General features: G+C 39.5%; 1 protein-coding gene across 7 annotated transcripts in view; it reads left to right on the plus strand.

Annotated features, from left to right (window-relative positions):
• helz (helicase with zinc finger) overlaps positions 1-19196 on the plus strand; it is a 343256-nt gene that overhangs the window by 288317 nt on the left and 35743 nt on the right. For all 7 annotated transcript variants that reach the window (XM_072242661.1, XM_072242664.1, XM_072242665.1 and 4 more), the window contains one exon: positions 1584-2091. In XM_072242661.1, the coding sequence (XP_072098762.1) occupies positions 1584-2091 (508 nt within the window). The remainder of the gene's footprint in view (positions 1-1583; positions 2092-19196) is intronic.

The raw sequence follows: 19196 nt of genomic DNA on the forward strand, positions 1-19196 counted from the left end.
GCCTGGCCTCCAGCATTTTGTGTGTGTTGCTCACATTTCCAGCATCTGCAGATTTTCTCTTGTTTATGCTACCTTTCCACCCTGTTAACTCTGAGGGAGGTTTCCTTGGAGAGACTCTCCAGGATGTGACCTCCCATGGTCCTGCACTGATTTAATTATCTGTAAAGAATAGCAAGATATACAATTGAAAAATTATAACATTGTCCCTGAAATGACTAGCCACCAGAAACCCCAACCAACTTTCCTTATCCAAGTTCTGACTTCAGGAATGGAGATTGTACTTGTGATTGTGACTTCACTTTCACAGGGATCCCTTGACGTTGCTGTTCATTCTCTAAAGTATTTCAAGCATTTGTTCTCTTCCGGTGGTTGGTTTGTAGTGAGATAGGGAAATAGGAGGATCAGAAGATTATTTCTGATAAAGGGACAACCTTCTATTCTGAGGCTGTGCTCTCCAGTCCTGGACATAATTACTATTGGAAACATCCTCTCCACATCCATTAATCAGAAATGCCATTTGATGATAGTGTCCATACTTGGCTGCTGATCAAAGGTTGACTAAGTGGCTGTAACTTCTTTTGATTGGATTTGGCAGAATATAATTTGACAATTGTCCATCAGTGTTCATTTGTTTGATTACTCAGCAGGTCTGTTCACAGAGTTTAATCTGTATTTTGTGAATTCATTCTTTTTTCATTGCATGGTATATTTTCTTTTGCTTTTTATGATTTTTCAAAGAGTACAGTACCTGCATTTTCTGGAACAGTTCAACAGTTCCACTTGTGTTTGGAGGTAGTACAGGGGGATGAGTGTGGGCAGGAGAAATGACTAACGACTTTGAATAGTCTGAGAATAAGGTGGAGAAAAGTACTAATTGTGCAGAAGATTCCCCCAGCCCCACGTTTACCTGGGCATAACTGAACCAGGTAATTCAGGAGGGTAACAGGCTCCATCTTAATCAGGGTGTTTGTGGATACCCCAATTAACCCTTCGAATTCCTGGGAGGTTTAAATTTGATTGGGGTTCCTGTTCCTGGTTATTATGTCACAATCCCTGCTGAAAGTGTATGTTCATAGATAGCAATCAAAGACTACAGGAAATTAAATTAATAACTTAGGCTGAATAGGTATCTTTTATATTGTAAGGAAATACTGAAAGGCCTAGAGTGGACATGGAAAGTATGTTTCCAATAATGTGAGGGTATTACCAGAGGATACAGCCTCAAAGTACAATGGCATCCCTTTAGAACAGAGATGAGGAGAAATTTCTTTCAGCCAGAGGGTCATTGCCACGGATGGTTGTGGTGGCTAAGTCATTGGGCATATTTGAGTGATAGGTTCTTGATTAATAAGGGCATCAAAAGTTATAAAGAAAAGGCAGGAGAATGGGGTTGAGAGGGAAAGCAATTAGCCACGATGGAATGGTGGAGCAGAGACAATAGGCCAAATGGCCTAATTTTGCTCCTATGTCTCATGGTCCTATGATCTACGTTTTTGCAACAGGAATCATTTTTAAAGAAAATTTAGTGGTTGCCAGAAAATGACATAGATATCTAGATGCTGACATATGCTGTTTTGCTTCAGATTCCCAGGTTTGTTAAGAGAAATGCCACCTTCGGATCAGACTGAGAATAAGGAGCTAAATGAGATGCCCCTCCAGTCCCGGTTATTGCAATACCGACAGATTCAGAGCAGAAATCCACCTGGACACCTCCCTGCACCTCTTAATCATAACAGCCAGTTTTCCAATCTGAATGACAGTAATCCTCCCCTGGAAACCATCAATAACTCTGGCTTCCAGCAGCTGCCTCAACAACAGATGTATAATCCTGCTTACCCAGTACCTTCAGGACACACACCACCGCCACCTTCTTCCAAGTTCCCGCACCCCGAGGGCTCATGGACGGTTCCCTGTATGCAACAGAACCACCTGATGGGGCAGAATATACCATATGGGGTTTCACAGTATCCTCATCGAGCAGAACCACATCCAATAATGTCTCTACAACAACAGCAGAACAATAGAGAGGACTCATTTCACCCAGCTTCTGCTCGGACGGTATCTGTTTCTTCACTTCACAGCATAGAAAAGGTGAGAATCCTTTTGTAATTACATCTTATTTGTTCTGCAAAATATTTTTTCCTTGTCGAGTACAGTTGACAAATATGCAGTGGAGCATCAATCACAATGTCTTTGTGGTTGATCGTTCTCAACAGCTGAGTTTACAGACAGATCAGCCATGATCTTATTGAATGGCAGGGCAGGCTCGATGGGCCGGATGGCCTACTCCTGCTCCTATTTCTTATGTTCTATGTTATTATTATAAACTAATTGGATTATCTGTGGATGATTTTCACAAGCTATTTGAAATGTCCCACTCTTGAAAATCTGTACATTTGCATTAATCATTGGAAAACAGGAGTTGTATATGAAAGTAGAATATATTTTGGATTCTCAAAACTAGTCATGTTACCATTAAAATGACAGCCAGCTAAACTCCTGAGGTAATTGAGTCCTTTCAATCATTTCCATAAGACATGGGAGAAAACTGTGGCCGTTCGGCCCTTGCAATCTGCTTTGCCATTCCATCATGACTGATTTATTATCTTTCTCGACCCCATTCTCCTGCTTTCTCCCTGTAATGTTTGGCACCCTTACTAATCAAGAACCTATCAACATCTGCTTTAAGTATACCCCATGACTTTGCCTCCACAACTGTCCATGGCAATGAATTCCACAGATTCACCACCCTATTGCTAAAGAAATTTCTGCTTATCTCTGTTCTAAAGGGACATCCTTGTATTCTCAGACTGTGCCCTCTGGTCCTAAACTCCACACTATAGGAAATGTCCTTGCCACATCCACACTCTGTGCACTTCAAATCAAATCTGCATATAAAATGGTATTCTGGTCACCTCAGACTATGTTTTGGATGTTGTAACAGATCAAGGATACCCAGCCAGCACCAGCGGCTTCTGCAATTGATGCAGTCACCATTCCCTTTGCACTTACAAAAAAAAATTACAAAAGCTTTCTTCTCTCGGTATCCAATTGAGGTTATATAACAGTAATTTTAAAAATGGCTTACCCACACATCTATACCATGGTTTTAAAGAAAAGTGAAAGTACCCCCCCCCCCCACCCTGCCAATCATGTCTCTCTGAAAAGCAAAAGCAGAATCTCATACTTTTAAGACTGTTATTTTGATATGAATGCCTGGAGCAGAAGTAGTCATTTTCCCTGTCTTGCCAGCTTCAGTCTATAGTATTGGTTCTTCTTGAAATCACTGGAGTCAAGAGAGTCACAGGCTGCCTTTGTCATCATTGTGGATATCCAAGCTGACTGTGAATTTTAAAAATGCTTCCTGCCGGTAGATGATATATACTGTTATTTTACCCACACAGCAGCATTGTCCATGTGGCTCTGGGGTGTTCCCACGATGACAGTATTTAGCCATATGATCTAGACTGTAGCTCAGCATACTTTTGCTCAACTGCCAAGCTCTGGAATTCTTTCCCTGAACTTCTCACCTTTACCTTCTACCATTCTCTTTTAAAATGTTCCTTAAAATCTTTATGTTATCTGACGTAATGCTACCTCATGAGGCTTGGTGGCAATATTTGGTTCATAACATTTCTTTGAAGTGCCTCAAGTTTTTCTGCTGCCTTAAAGAAGCTACTGTTGAATTACTCGTTGTGGAAGAAACCTCAGATCCAAAGCCAATAGATGGAATTCTGGCATATTTTCTGAACAAACAGTTTCCCATCATTCAGTAAGCATTGGAATAAAACATTTTCAGTTATCAGGAAAGCATTTGGCCAACAATCACAAACATCTCTGGGTGCAAGAGTGTTGCCAGAGGACAGGACAGTTTCAAATGTTTACATTCTCATTTAAAGCAGGTATAGCAGCTACAGATCAATTAGAATGACAGGTGGTAGGGCAGTCTTAGAAACAATAAGTTCGAAGTAAATTTATTATCAAAGTATGTATATGTCAACATATACTACCTGGGATTCACTTTCTTGCAGGCATTCACATAAGAGCAAAGAAATGTAGTAGAATCAATGAAAAACTACTCACAAAGACTGACAAACTGTGCAAATACAAAATGAAACAAGTAATAATAAGAATAAATAAGTAATATTCAGAATATGAGTTGTAGAATCCTTGAAAATGAGTCTGTAGGTTGTGAAATCAGTTCAGTGTTAAGGTGGGTGAATTTATCCAAACTGGTTCAGGAGCCTACTGCTAGAAGGGTAATAACTGTTTTTGGACCTGGCAGTGTGGGATCTTAGGCTCCTGTACCTTCTTCCTAATAGCAGCAGTGAGAAGAGACCATGGCCCGGACGGTAGGGGTCCTTGATGATGGATGCTGCCTTCTTGTGGTTGTGCTCCTTATTGGTGTGCTCAATTGTAGGAAAGACTTTTCCTGTGATGGATGAGGCTATGTCCACCACTTTTTTTCCATTCCTGGGAGAATTAACAATTATTGGTCAAGTATGGATTGATTAGGAAAAACTTGCATGGAATGAAAAGGCAAATTGCTTTTTTTTTTGGTCAAGTCATAGTGGGGGGAGACAGGGGTTAAGATGTGATGTATATGGGCTTGCATCACTTTATCAAATAGCTTTATCAAGGGTTTTACTATGATTGATGCCAATTATCATTGAGAAAAGTTTTTCAAAAACTTTCCAGATTGAAAGAGTACAGAGAAAATTACAAAGATGTTACCGGGACTTGAGTTATAGGAAAGGTCAAATAGGCTAGGATTTTATTCCCTGGAGCTTTGGAGAATGAGGGGAATTTGATAGAGGTATATAAAATTATGAGGGGTGTAAACAGAGCAAATGCAAGAAATTTTTTTCCACTGAGGTTGGGCGAGACTAGAACCAGAGGATGTAGGTAAAGGGTGAAAGGTGAAATGTTTAAAGGGAACACGAGGGGAAATTAATTCACTCAGAGGGTGGTGAGAGTGTGGAACAAGCTGCCAGCATAAATGATTTCAACATTTAAGAGAAGTTTGGATAGATACATGGATGTATCCATTGAATCAATGAAGGATGTTCAGTGGTGGCAGGGGTTGAATGCTATCACCTCCTATAAAGTAAAATCTAGTGACATAAGTGACAACAGGGCTGTGCTTCCAGATGAGCTCAATGACTTCTATACATGCTTTGACCGTCAAAACATGAAGGAACTATCACAAACTCCCACAGCCCCCTGATAATCTTGTGATTTCAGTCTCTGAGGCTGACGTGCGAGCATCCTTCAGGAGGTTGAACCTACAAAAAGCATCCAGCCCATATGGGGTACCTGAAGCCCTGTGCTGATCAACCAGCTGGTGATCTTTAACGTCTCACTTTGCCAGTCTGAGTTACTTACCTGCTTCACTTATCATCATCATCATCATCAGGTGCTGTGCCCAGTTGGAGCTTTGACTGCCATGGCCCACACACTCCTGTTTTGGGTCAAGTGGATCAATTCATTGGTGTTCATTTCCAGTTCTCTGGCTGCTGTCTCCACCATCATTTGTCTGTCTTCCTCTTACTTTCTTCCCTTCAATATTTCGCATAATTACCGTGAATTCTAACTCCTGTTTCCTATTCACATGTCCAATGAAGTGACGTTGCCTTTTCATAATTACATACGTTATTTCTCTTTTTGTGTTTGCTCTGTTCATGACATCCTGGTTAGATATTTGTTTCGTCCATGATATTCTTTGCATCCTCCTCAAAAACCACATCTCTGCTGCTTCAATTCGTTTCCTCATATTACTAGGTACTGTCCAACATTCTAAGCCATATAACATAACTGGATAAACGTAACGTTTCAGTACTCTGAGGCGGGTTGCATGCCTAGTTTAGTATTGGTCAGTATACTCTTCATTCTCGTAAAGGTGTCTTTTGCCATCCCTATTCTTATTTTGATGTCCGTGTCGCACCTGCCGTCTGATGTGACCCGGCTTCCTAAGTAGCAAAAGTTCTGTACTTGTTTTATGTCTTCCCCATTTATTCTCAGCTTGCAGATAGGATTCTCCTTCTTTTTGGATATCACCATACATTCTGTCTTTTTGCAATTCATAGATAGACCCATTTTTGCACTTTCTTCAACAACTGTTTCAATTAATTTTTGTAGTTCTTCCTCCATACTTGCAATTAACACAGTGTCATCTGCATATCTGAAATTATTGATGTTTTCACCACCAACTTTGATTCCCGAGATGTCTCTTATTTTTTGTAATATTGTTTCACTGTACACATTAAATAAATCAGGGGAGAAAACACACCCTTGTCTAACGCCTCTCTTGATTATCGTAAACCGACTCACTTCTCCATCTATTCTTACAGCGGCAGTTTGTTCCCAGTGCATATTCCTGATTAGGCGGAGGTCTTTCGAATCTAGATCTAGAGTTTTCTGTAATATTCCAAATAACTTATTGTGCTTCACTTTATCAAGTGCTTTTGTGTAGTTGATAAAACAAACAAACAAATCTTTTTGCACTTGAATAGCTCGTTCTGATAGTATCCTTAACATCAATATTGTGTTTCTTGTACCTTTTGTCCTTCACAAAACCACATTGTTCTTTAGCTATTTCACCTTGTATCTTACTTTCAGCTCTTGTCATCAAAATTCTTAGAAGTGTCTTGGTGATATAACTCATTAAACTTATGGTCCTATGTAATTCACATTCTATTGCTCCAGGTTTCTTAGGAAGAGTGATAAGTACTGATTTTTTCATCTCTTCTGGTATTATTCCAGTCTCATAAATGTCATTGATTAAATCAGTAAGTTTTTCAATTCCATAACCTTCAGGGGTGATAATTTGTTCTATTACTAATTCACCAGGAGCTGCTGCCTTTCCTTTCTTCATCTTATTTATTGCATTACGAACTTCAGATTTTAAAATAGTTGGACCTTCGATGTTTTTCTTAATTTCTGGTTTTTCACCTCGTTCAGCTTCAAACAATTCCTGAATATACTCAGTCCATCTGTTCATAATCTTATCTTTTTCCATGATAATGGTACCGTCCTTTGCTTTCAAACATCCACCTGAAGAACAGAGGAGCTTTTTTCCAGTGATATTCTTGATTTGTTGATATAACCTTTTTGGATCAGTAATAGGGATTCTTTCTATTTGCTCACATTCCTGGTTTAAAAATTCTTCTTTGGCTTTTTGACATAAGCTTTTAACTTTTTTTTATCTAAGGAGTTATATTCTATAGGATTTACTTTCTTCTGTCTCCTTTCTTCCATTAATTTTTTGATTTCATCTGTCATCCATTTACTCTTTGTGCTTTTTTCTTTTTTAGGAATCACTGTCTTTGCTGATTCTACCAAGGCATCCTTTAGAGAGCTAAATTTCATTTCTACATGATTGCTATCATCTTCAACAGATTGTATTTCTAGACTTTGAAATCTATTCCTTACTTCAATTGTAAATTTTTGTCTTAAGTTTTCTTTTTTAATTAATTGCAAGTAGTCAAGGGATTGTTCAGGTTTTTGCTTCTTTAGTTTTTTAAGTTTTACTTTTTCATGATATACTACTGGGTTATGGTCATTATTACAGTCTGCACCTGGATATGTTTTGCACTGAGTCACTGAGTTTCTAAATCTTTGGTTTATAGTAATAAAGTCAATTTGATTTCTAGTGTTATCACCTGGACTTTTCCAGGTCCACAAGCATCTTGGATGTTTTTAAAGTAGGTATTCACAATGACCTGATTATTCATCTTGCACCATTCTACCCATTTCTCACCTCGCTCATTTTTTTCCCCTAGTCCAAATTTTCCTGTGGTATTTCCATCAGCACCTTGTCCTACTTTAGCATTTAGATCTCTCATGACAATAACAATATCTTGAGATTTGCATCCATTCTTTGCTTGTTCAAGTTCTTCATAGAATTTATCTATATCCTCATTTGTTCCATCTGTTGTTGGTGCATATACCTGAATAATTGCTAAATCAAATGCTTGCCTCTGTATCTAACAAGGAACACTCTTTCCGATATTGCCCAATGTCCTAAAACACTTTTTGCCATGTTTTCATCCATAAGAATTCCTACTCCATTAGTATAGGATGTTCCACATGAATAAATTAGTGTTTTATTTCTATCCAACAAACTTTGCTAATTCCCATGATTTTTAGTCTTTCCATTTCATTTATCACATTGTCCAATCTTCCTGCTTGATATAGGGTTCTTACATTCCAAGTGGCAATAATTTTCTTCTGTGTTATTTGAGCGACCCTGGGAGCAATGAATGACCAAGGGGTAACTCCACTTTCCCCAAAGCTCTGAAAGTCCCCAATCAGAGCCTCATCACCGGTTGCAGTTTAGAGTCATACCCAGGTCATGCTTCACTTATACCATTGCCTAAGAAGAATGTGGTAACCTGCTACAGCACTTACGTTCAAAGATGTGAAGTGTTTTGAGAGGCTGGTGTTGAAACATATCAACTCCTGCCTGAGATGTGACTTGGATCCACTCCAATTTGCCTACTGGCACAAGAGGTCACGTTCAGTCATCCTAGAACCTCTGGACATCGAAGATGAATGCATTTGGATGCTCTTTATTGACTAGAGCTCAGCATTCAGTACTATCATCCCCTCAAAACTAATCAGTAAGCGTCAAGACCTTGGCCTCAATACTTCCTTGTGCAATTGATACTCTATTTTCTCAATATGTCCTTGTGCAGTTGGATCCTTGATTTCTTCACTTGCAGACCCCTGTCAGTTCAGATGGGCAAATGCATCTCTTCCACAATCTCCATCAGCACAGGTGTACCACAAGGCTGTGTGCTTCACCCCCTCCTCTACTCGCTTTACATTTATGACGTGGATAAGCACAGCTCCAATGCCTATTCAAGTTCGTAGGCCGAATTAAAAGAGGTGACGAATCAGCGTATTGGAGGGAGAAGGAAAATCTGGCAGAGTGGTGCAACAACAACTTCTCACTCAGCGTAAACAACTACTGTATTGACTTCAGGAGAAGGAAATCAGAGGTCCATGAGCCAGTCCTCATCAGAGGTAGAGAGGGTCAGCAGCTTTAAATTCCTCAGTGTTATCATTTCAGAGGACCTATCTTGGGCCCAACTGGTAAGTACAATTAGGAAGAAAGCACAACAGTACTTCTACTTCCTTAGGAGTTTGCGAGGATTTGGCATGACATCTAAAACTTTGACAAACTTCTGTAGATGTGTGGTGGAGAGTATATTGACTGGCTGCATCACAGCCTGGTATAGAAATACCAATGCCTTTGAACAGAAAATCCTACAAAAAGTAGTGGATTTGGCCAGGGTATCACGGGTAAACCCCTCTCCACCATTCAGCACATCTACACAAAGTGTTGTCACAAGAAAGCAGCATCCATCATCAGGGACTCCCACCATTTATGTCATGCTCTCTTCTCGCTGCTGCCATCAGGAAGAAGGTACAGGAACCTCAGGACTCACACCATCAGGTTCAGGAACAGTTATTACCCCTCAACCATCAGGCTCATGAACCAAAGGGAATAACTTCATTCAACTATACTTGCCCTATCACTGAAATGTTCCCACAATTTATGGACTCACTTTCAAGGACTCTTCATCTCATGTTCTCGACATTTATTGTTTATTTATTTATGATTATTATTATATCTTTATTTTCGTATTTGCACAGTTTGTTGTCTTTTGTCATTGGTTGAATACCCAAGTTGGTGCAGTCTCTTATTGATTCTATTATGGATTTATTGAGTATGCCCACAAGAAAATGAATCTCAGAGTTGTATATGGTGACATACTGCATATGTACTTTGATTATAAATTTACTTTGAAGTTTGAATGGGGGGGATATGGAGGACTATGGTCCAGATGCAGGTCGATGAAATTAGGCAGAGTACTTGTTCGGCAAGGTCTAGATTGGCCAATGGCCCTGTTTCTGTGCTGTAGTGCTCTATGACCCATGTAGCATACTTTGAGGAGGGTAGCATGGACCTCTGCAAGATGTTGACAGACAACTGGAATTGGCTGAGAGATGTGAAGTATTACATTTTGATAGGAAGAATTAGCAATCCAGATAACCAGTGACTGACACTTTATAAGTGACCTGGTAGCAAAGCATTCTCTAATACAATGATCCAACACACTTCATCCTGACTTTGGGATGAGGTATGCCTGAACTCATTTTTTTATTGTCATGCCTACTGATCTGTAGAAAAACCAAATATTTGGCTTTCTTGGAACAGTGGTTAATTTTGATAATAATTTCAAAATTCAGGTCCTGAGAAGGAAGGATTCAGATGCAGAGAAATGCACTTTTGAACTCTGTTCTATTTGTGACACCTAGTATGCATGGTGTTGCTCGTTAATCTGCCCAAGAGAATATCATCTTTTCCATTCTGATGATTCTGCCCTGTAATGTTTGAATTTGACAAAACTGGTCCAATTTTATGGAACAAGAAACATCAGCTGTAAAAGGGAAAGATTCTTTTGATCATTATGGCAAAAAGAAAGAATTTGCAGGGCTATTAACCAGACTTGAGCAACAATGGGCCCATTCGTTTTCTGTCCTGAGGCAAGTAACGGAGAGAAACAGATGACCTGGTGAAGCAAATTCAGAAACTGAGCTATCTTGTACTATGGAGTATGTGCTGATTAATATGGTCTGTAATAAATCCTGTGTAACCGTGCTTCTTAAAGACCTTTAATGCGCCATGCAAAGTGACCCTGTAGAATTTGTAAGAATGGATTAGAAATGGATATAAAACAAGTTGTGACTGTATGAGGTAAATTAGGTGCAGAGGAAGGCTCCACAGATTGATACTCTCTTTGGTGACAGTGACTCAAAATGAAAGGGATAGGGGTCCCTTCTGCCCTTCATGCTTGCTTTGCCACTAAATAAAATGGCTAATCTTCCATCTTGACATTGTTTGCTTAATATCTGAATGTTTGTTGGTCTCTGTCATAGTCACGCAGCCTGGAAAACAGGCCCTTCGGCCCAACTCATCCATGCTGATTATATTCTCCGGTGAGCTAGTCCCATCTGCCGTGCTTGGCCCATCACCCTTGGAACTTTTCCTATCCATGCACTATATAATACCCAGGAGCGGAATTAGGTCATTCAGCCTCTCGAGTTCACTCCGCCATTCCGTAATGGCTGATTTATTACCTCTCTCAACCCTGTTCTCCTGCTTTCTCTCTCTAATCTTTGATGCCCTGATCAATCAAGAACCTGTCAACCTCTGCTTTAAATATATCCAATGGTTAGGCCTCCATCACTATCTGTGGCAAAGGATCACATAGACACACCACACTCTGGCGAAATAAACTTCTCCTCATCTCTGTCCTAAATGGACATCCATCAATTCTGTGGCTGTGCCCTCTGGTCCTAGACTCCCCGGTAGAGGAAACATCCACTCTATCCAGACCTTTCAATATCCGATAGGTTTAAATGAGATCCCCCTTGCCCATTCTTCTAAACTCCACCAAGTACATGCCCAGAGACATCAAATACTCCTTGAATGTTAACCCTCTCATTTCTTGGATCTTTCTCTTGAACTTCCTCCAGACTGTCTCCAATGCCAGCACATAAGGGGCTCAAAACTGCTCACAATGTTCCAAGTGCAGTCTGACCAATGTCTTAAAAAGCCTCAGCTTTACATCCTTGCATTTGCATTCTCAAAATGAATGCTAGCATTGCATTTGCCTTCCTTACTACTGACTCAACCTGCAAGTTAACCTTTAGGGAATCCAACACGAGGACTTCCAAGTCCCTTTGCACCTCTAATTTTTGTATTTTCTCCCCATTTAAAACATAGTCCACGCCTGTAAGAGGCCACAGTTTAAGAATAAGGGGTAGACAATTTAGAACGGAGTTGAGGAAAAACTTTTTCACACAGAGGGTTGTGGTTCTGTGGAATGCTCTGCCTCAGGAGGCAGTGGAGGCCAATTCTCTGGATTCTTTCAAAAAAGAGTTAGATAGAGCTCTTAAAGATAGCGGAGTGAAGGGATATGGGGAGAAGGCAGGAAAAGGGTACTGATTGTGGATGATCAGCCATGATCACAGTGAATGGTGGTGCTGGCTCGAAGGGCTGAATGGCCTACTCCTGCAGCTATTGTCTATTGTCTATTTATTCCTCCTACCAAGGTGCATACCCATGCACTTTCCTTCATTATATTCCATCTGCTGCTTGTTTGCTCATTTCCCCAATCTGTCTAAGGAATACTGCAAATTAATTTGCAAAATTAGTGTGAAGCATGAGTAAAGGTTAATTTCAAATTGCATTATACTTAGAAATCAGTAGCAACTTTTTCATACAGAGGGTGGTGAGTATATGGACTGAGCTGCTAGAGGATGTGGCTGAGACAGTACATTAATATAATTTCAGAAGCACTTGGACAGATACATGGAAAGGAGGGTCCTGGAGGGATATAGCCTGGCCCTAGGAAATTGGGACTAGCTAGGTGGACAATGTGGCCAGCATGAACTCTGCGCTGAAGGGTCTGTATCCATGCCATATTGTTTTGTGACTAATTGTAGTGAAGCAGAAGACCCTGACATTTGGAAACATTAGGGCCTAACTCAGTAATTCATTCAGGAAAATCCCAAGTGTTCCTGAGTTCCATGCAGCGTCCCTCATCAGTAAAGATCTTGTGTTACAGGACCTTTCACATCTTTGGTTCAGCCTGCTTTGAAAGATATTGTAGTGCACAGAGTGCAGCACCTCCTCAGTACACCGCTGATAGGTTTTCTAGTGACATCATTAATGGGATTTGAACCCATGCTTGACACTGCCAAGCTTAAAACATATGGAAGATAAGCCTGTCATTAAAAACCAGTATTATTACATGATCTGTTTTTGGTCACCTGTTTTCAGATGTTGGTCAGCAGATTTTTAAACAGGTTAGTGATGTACTGAAGAGAGCTTGCATTTAGCCAGTCATCCTTTCCAAAGGAACTTTAATTTCCAGATGTTCCTGCTTAACTGTTGCATAGGTAATTTTAAAAAAGTTTTAATTAACTTCATTGCAACAGTGCTTTTCCTGATTTTTAAAAAAAAATCATCAGGTTGCATAATAAACTCAGCTAATGTCGATTCATCCTTCAGGAATACCCATCCTACTGCATTTCCAGTTGTTCACCCAACTGGTATATGTTGTGGCATCAAAGAACCTTGCTGACAACTAGATACAGCTGTTGATCACACTCTATGTTACATTATTGATGACTACATGATATTTTAATGAATTATCCAAATGCTTTTGCCTCATGGAAAAGTCATAGAAGAGGAGAAATAGGACAAGAAGTAAGGCCTCCAGTCCCTTGAAGTCTGCTCCATCCTAACCTATTTCTCAGTCCACCTACTTCCCTTTTCTATCACTTCCTCTGATTCACAGAGTACAAAAGTCAAAGACCTCAACTTTATTTTCAGTGAATGCATTCAGACCAGTTTGGTGAAGCAAACTCTTGGGCCTTATCTGGTTTAATGAGATGATATAAATGTTTAGTAATTGAATGGTAAAATTTCATTAGTCAGTGATAGCAGCATTTTATAGATACAGATCAATCAAAAACTAGAGTCTTAATTCAAAACTATTTATAGAGTAGTGAGAGATAACCAACGTATACCGTGTCCGTATTATTAGGTAAACCTGTACACCTGTTTGTTAATTCAAATATCTAATCAACCAATCATGTGGCAGCAACTCAATGCAGAAGAGCATGCAGACATGGTCAAAGGTTCAATTGTTGTTCAGACCAAACATCAGAATGGGGAAGAAACGTGATCCAAGTGGCTTTGACTATGGTGTCAGACAGGATGGTTTGAGTATCACAGAAACGGATGTTCTTCTGGGATTTTCACATGCAGCAGTGTGTAGTATTTGTGGAGAATGGTGCAAAAAACAAAAAATCCAGTACGCAGCAATTCTGTGGGCAAAAACACCTTAGTAATGAAAGAGGTCAGAGGAGAATTAGCAGACTGGTTCAAGTTGATGGGAAGGCAACAGTAACTCAAGTAACCATATGTTATAATAGTGGTGTGCAGAAGAGCATTTCTGAACACAGAGCACATCGAACCTTGAAGTGGATAGGCTACAGCAGCAGAAGTCAATGATCACTCCATTAGGTACAGGAGGTTAACTAATAAAGTGCCCACTGAGTGTAGACCGTGAAAGAATACGAAAAAGGTTGCCAGTAGATATATAACAGTGAGCATTCAAAGAAATATTTCAAACTTCTCAACAGAAGTTCATTTCATTGGACAATGAGAAATTCACGAGAAATATGAGTTACCAGTGGCTAAACAAGAAACTTAGAAATAATATTAGATTAAAGAAAGGTTTTGTTCTGCCACGAAGAGCAGGAAACTGAAGTCCAGCAAAGTTTTAAACAGCTACAAAAAAATGGCAAAGACTTGTGACTTGGGGAGAAGATTCTATAAAGAGGGGTTAAATAAGATTGGCCTAGTTGAGTGAAGCTTAGAAGAATGATTCTGAGAATGGGAGATGTCAAGGAGCTGTTCTGCCTCACTGAAGAGACTGGGATTTGGAATCTTTGTTACAGAAACTACAGATGTTAGATTCAGACTTGATAAGGAGACATTTCTTTATTCAGGGGATGATAAAAGTTTGGAATCCTCTACATCAGAAAATTACATTCTCAGTCATTGAGTATATTCCAGGCTATGACTGATAGATCTTTATACGGGGATCAATTGGCAGGAAGCGGAAGGATCAGCCACGGGTTTACTGAATGGTATCGCTGACCTAAGCCATAAGAACACCCCATTTCTTTTTTTTATTTTCTCTCAAGCCAGTCTGCCAACCAAAAAATTGATTGGTTTATCCAATTCTCTTTTTAATCCTGCGTTCATGCAAAATATTGCTCACAATTCCAAGACCTCCTTATTTAGTCTGACTACTTTACAGATACTATGGAATCTCTCAAGATATTATGAATGCTGCCCCCTTTATCTATTCTTTTTATTCAGTCTTCAATTTTAAAAAAGAAACTCATTTGTTAAGCCACATGGTCTAATTTCATGATAATTTTGCTTAATGTTCTTCTTAATAATAAACTGCACCACTTTGCTGAAGTTGAGTGCGGAACAAATTCACACAGGCTTCAGGTGTAGCAAACGAGCAAGATTGTTTATCACCATGACCTCTCCGAGGCTAAATTTGGAAAACTCTTGAAAACAACTTAGGTATTCAGAGAACACTGTGAAAATATTGGTGTCAATCCAAGTTTCATTATTTCCTGGTAAATCAACTGGACATTCCCTCCAAGATTTACCAGAATTGTTTTAGGGTACTCTGTTATCACCTCCTCTGCAGTTCCTTAATGTTCAATAATAATAACTACTAGAATCATGTTTTAGAAATCATGGTTGAACCCATCATTTCATTTTTTGTTTAAATAATTGTCCTTGTTCATACTTAACCTGAATGTCAGAATCCTTGGCAAATCCAAAGCTGGTGTTTCATGTCCACCTGAGGGAAAACAACCAAAGGCCTGCTTGTCCACTTCATCTACAGTGTAGCTAGGGTGAGATGAGGAAGTGACGATGTCCCTTTCTACCCCTTTACGTGGCTCTGTGACTTTTTTGTTAACTCTTAAACATGGGTCATGCATGGCCGATTGTGGTTTCACATTTTCAGGTTTCTACATCTTCCATTATTACTTCAAATAGCTTTGGATCATCTTCAGATGCTTTGACCTGAAAGTTTCTAGGATTCATTTCTGTCTGTCATCTGATGCTCTTATCTTGAACAATTTTATTCCATTTTGTCTTTTATGTCATCTCTCACAAGAGTCATTAGGCTCTTGGTCTCTTGGTCCTCCCTGAGGAATTGCAATCTCAATTTTCTTGTCAGAGTAGGTGTTTGCAGGGTCTCTTTAATAACCTCAAAAGCGTGATACAGAATAGTTACAATTCCTTGTTGTCATCCCCAGACTTTCGATACTTGATTCTCTTTTAAGAACATTCTGACCAGCAACCTCTGTAACATCTCTGAGGTTGTCTAACATGCAAGTGAGACCCACACGATATTAGCTTCTGTAATGAAATCTTGTCAGTGATGTCAATAGTGATGGACATCAGTGTGCTGTTTCTGTTTGTGTGTTTTCTATAGCTCTTTTGCTTTTAAATTCAATACATACAAAGCTTCAAGTTCCTGAGCCAGATAAGTCAGGAAATATGCTGCCTATAGCATCTTTGAAAAATTTTTTGTGATTATTCTGTGTTACATTGTACAGGATGTCCTTAATGCTATTCAGTAATTCATTTGTCTTCTGCCTGGATTACTTGCTGTGTGCTTTGTCAAATTTGACTACCTGTCACAACATTTGTTCCCTTTCAGCATCTATGCCTCTTCAGTTCTTCACTTTCAAAGTCTGCACAGAATATAAAACAATACAACGCAGGAATAGGCCCTTCAGCCCATCATTTTGTGCCAAACTCATTGAATTAGTAATCAAATGCCTGATTGAGCTAATTCCTAAACCTACATAACTAAATTCCCTGACATACTATATATACAGAAAGGTCCCAGAAAAGGGCCAGTAACATCCCTGCGCATGGACTGTTTGCCCACTCCCATTAAGTAGCATCCATGCCAGGAACACCAGTCTCAAGCAGTAAGACTGATCAACCCACCACCCACTTGCCCACCCCTCACGCCCACAACCACCACTACTTTATTATTTTCTGTCAGTCACCTTGCATACAGCCTAGCATCACTTTATGGACATGCAGTGGATTCTGGTTAATCAGGCCAACTGTTAATTGGGGCAGCCGCTTGTTTGGGACAACTCTTAAAGAACAGAAACAAATCAAGAGAATAGCTAGGATTCTCTTTGTTTATTTGGGACATTATGCTGCTTAATTAAGACAGGCAATTGTTGCTGAACAGTTTCTAACTAGCGTCAATTACATGCATGTCGTGTGGCCTTCAGATACTACACCATGCTTAGAGCAAGCCATCTTTAAAAGCTTTAGTTGTGCATATTTGTGTTTTTAAAAAAAAGCAGTGATTTTTGTCACTGATGGTTGTTGAGTAATTAGCAATAACATAATTCAGAACTGTTTTACTGACTACAGTTTCAAGCATTGAGGCATGGAGATGCCAGAAACAGCTGGGAGTGAAAATCAAACTATTTCACTACTATTTCACTACATCAAGTTAGGATCTAGAAAGAATTCGAAGGTTCAATAGTCATCTTGAATGTTAGAATGAAAATAAAGATGTGGGGGATGCAGTTGTCAAAAGCATTGTATGAAGGCAGTCCATTATCTGCACTATGTGTTTGCATTCATTTTGTGCATTTATAGTCAGTCAAAAGAACATAGCAGCATACACTGGATGAATTCCTTTTTAAGTATTTCCATGAAATTTCAGCTATTTACAGCAGTCACTTCATTGGGCCAAAATGTACTGGCCACGATGTGGCCCAATTAACCAGAATACACTATACAATCAATCTATGTATTAAGCTATCTTACATATTCATATTTATTGTGTTTTTTATTATAATTGTGTTCTTTATCTTTTGGGGGCAGATTGTGTTGCATTGGATCTAGAGTAACAATTATTTTGTTCTCCTTCACACTTGTGTACAGGAAGTGACCTTAAACACTCTTGAAATTATGAAACACAATCTGGAATCAATTGGAATTCCTTTACAATGAAAACTTCATTAGCTGCTTTCCAGAGTTCATGTTTCCAACAAGTTCGGGCACTTTATTATCATCAACAACCACTGTCTTTCACACTGCAATCACCATTCCTTGAGTTCCAATGGAGTGTCCATTGCATTTTCAAAACTTACAACAACCTTGCCTTAATATTAATTTTTTTATATAACAAAGCAAGTATTTTTTTTATTCTCTTTGTCTTCCATTGTTCTTTTACATGTGTGTTTGTCAATTGCCTGCACTTCAGTGTAGATCACCAAGTTTGTCCTTTATGCCTTCTAATCCTCTCCACTGCTTCTCTCACAAGCAGCAGGTTTCTGATTGTGTTTTCCATCTTGGTTGTGCACAGTCAGAGCAGAGTAACTAACGCCACAGTAGCATAGCAGTTAGCACAATGTATTTACAGTTAGGGGCATCGGAGTTCAGCGTTCAGTTCTGGTATCCTCTGTAAGCAAGTTTGTACTTTCCTTCCTATGTATGCATGGGTTTCCTCCAAGTGCTCTGGTTTCCTCCTGCAGTCCAAAAACATACCAGTTTGTAGGTTAACTGGCCATTGTACATTGTGCCATAATTAGGCCTGGATTAAATCGATGGGTTGCTGGGTGGCATGGCTCAAAGGACCAGAAGGGCCTGTTCCATACTGTATCTCTAAATTTAAAAAAATAATAAATTTGAAGGTAAAAAGAACTTATCAGTTAGCATATCTCCTCCCATCACACCAGACATGGTGCTTAGAGTATCTTTGCTCCAAGGTGTTCCGATCCAATTTGGATATCTGGGTACAGTCCACCACCATTATTGGCAGTTCAGTGTTATTGTTGTCCTACAAAAATACAAATTGAGAGCAGGCTTAAGGCATTCACCTGTCAAGTCTGCTGAGCTACTTCATAAGATAATGATTGAAATCTGCATTCCCATAGACATGGTCATCTTACATCCCCTTTCTTAAGTGTCTATTTATCTCTGCCTCAGTGTTAAAAGCCTTCAAGCACTGCACATGACATGGCTTTTATATCTAGAAGTTGGCGTACCCTGTCTCACCGAGATTTTCAGCATTTGTCAGATACCATCAGGGAATGGCTGGTTATTGGAGCTGGAATGAGCTTTTCTCAGTTGGAGCCTCACTCCTTCAAGCCATAGTGATACTAGAACAAACGACATAAAGCAGTACAGCACAGTACAGGCCCTTCAGCCCGTGCTGTTGTGCCAACCTTTCAGCCTTCTCTAAGATCAGTTTACCTTTCTTTCCAACATAGCCCTCCATTTTTCTTTCATTCATGTTACTTTCTAGAAGTCTCTTAAATGTCCCTAATGCATTCGTATAGTGATGTTGCACATGTGGTATTGTTTGGTTTGCTGCTCTGTTAAATCCCAAAAGTGGATGTACCGGGAGGAATTCAGCAAACTGGTCCCAATGTTGGCAGAGTTGCCACGAGCAGTGAATTTAGAGAAATAAAGATTGATCTTATTGACGTGTACAAAATTCTTACATAGCTTTTGCAGGAAAGTTGAATTTCTT

The sequence above is a fragment of the Mobula birostris genome, chromosome 24 (assembly GCF_030028105.1).
Source record: "Mobula birostris isolate sMobBir1 chromosome 24, sMobBir1.hap1, whole genome shotgun sequence".
Classification (NCBI taxonomy): Eukaryota; Metazoa; Chordata; class Chondrichthyes; order Myliobatiformes; family Myliobatidae; genus Mobula; species Mobula birostris.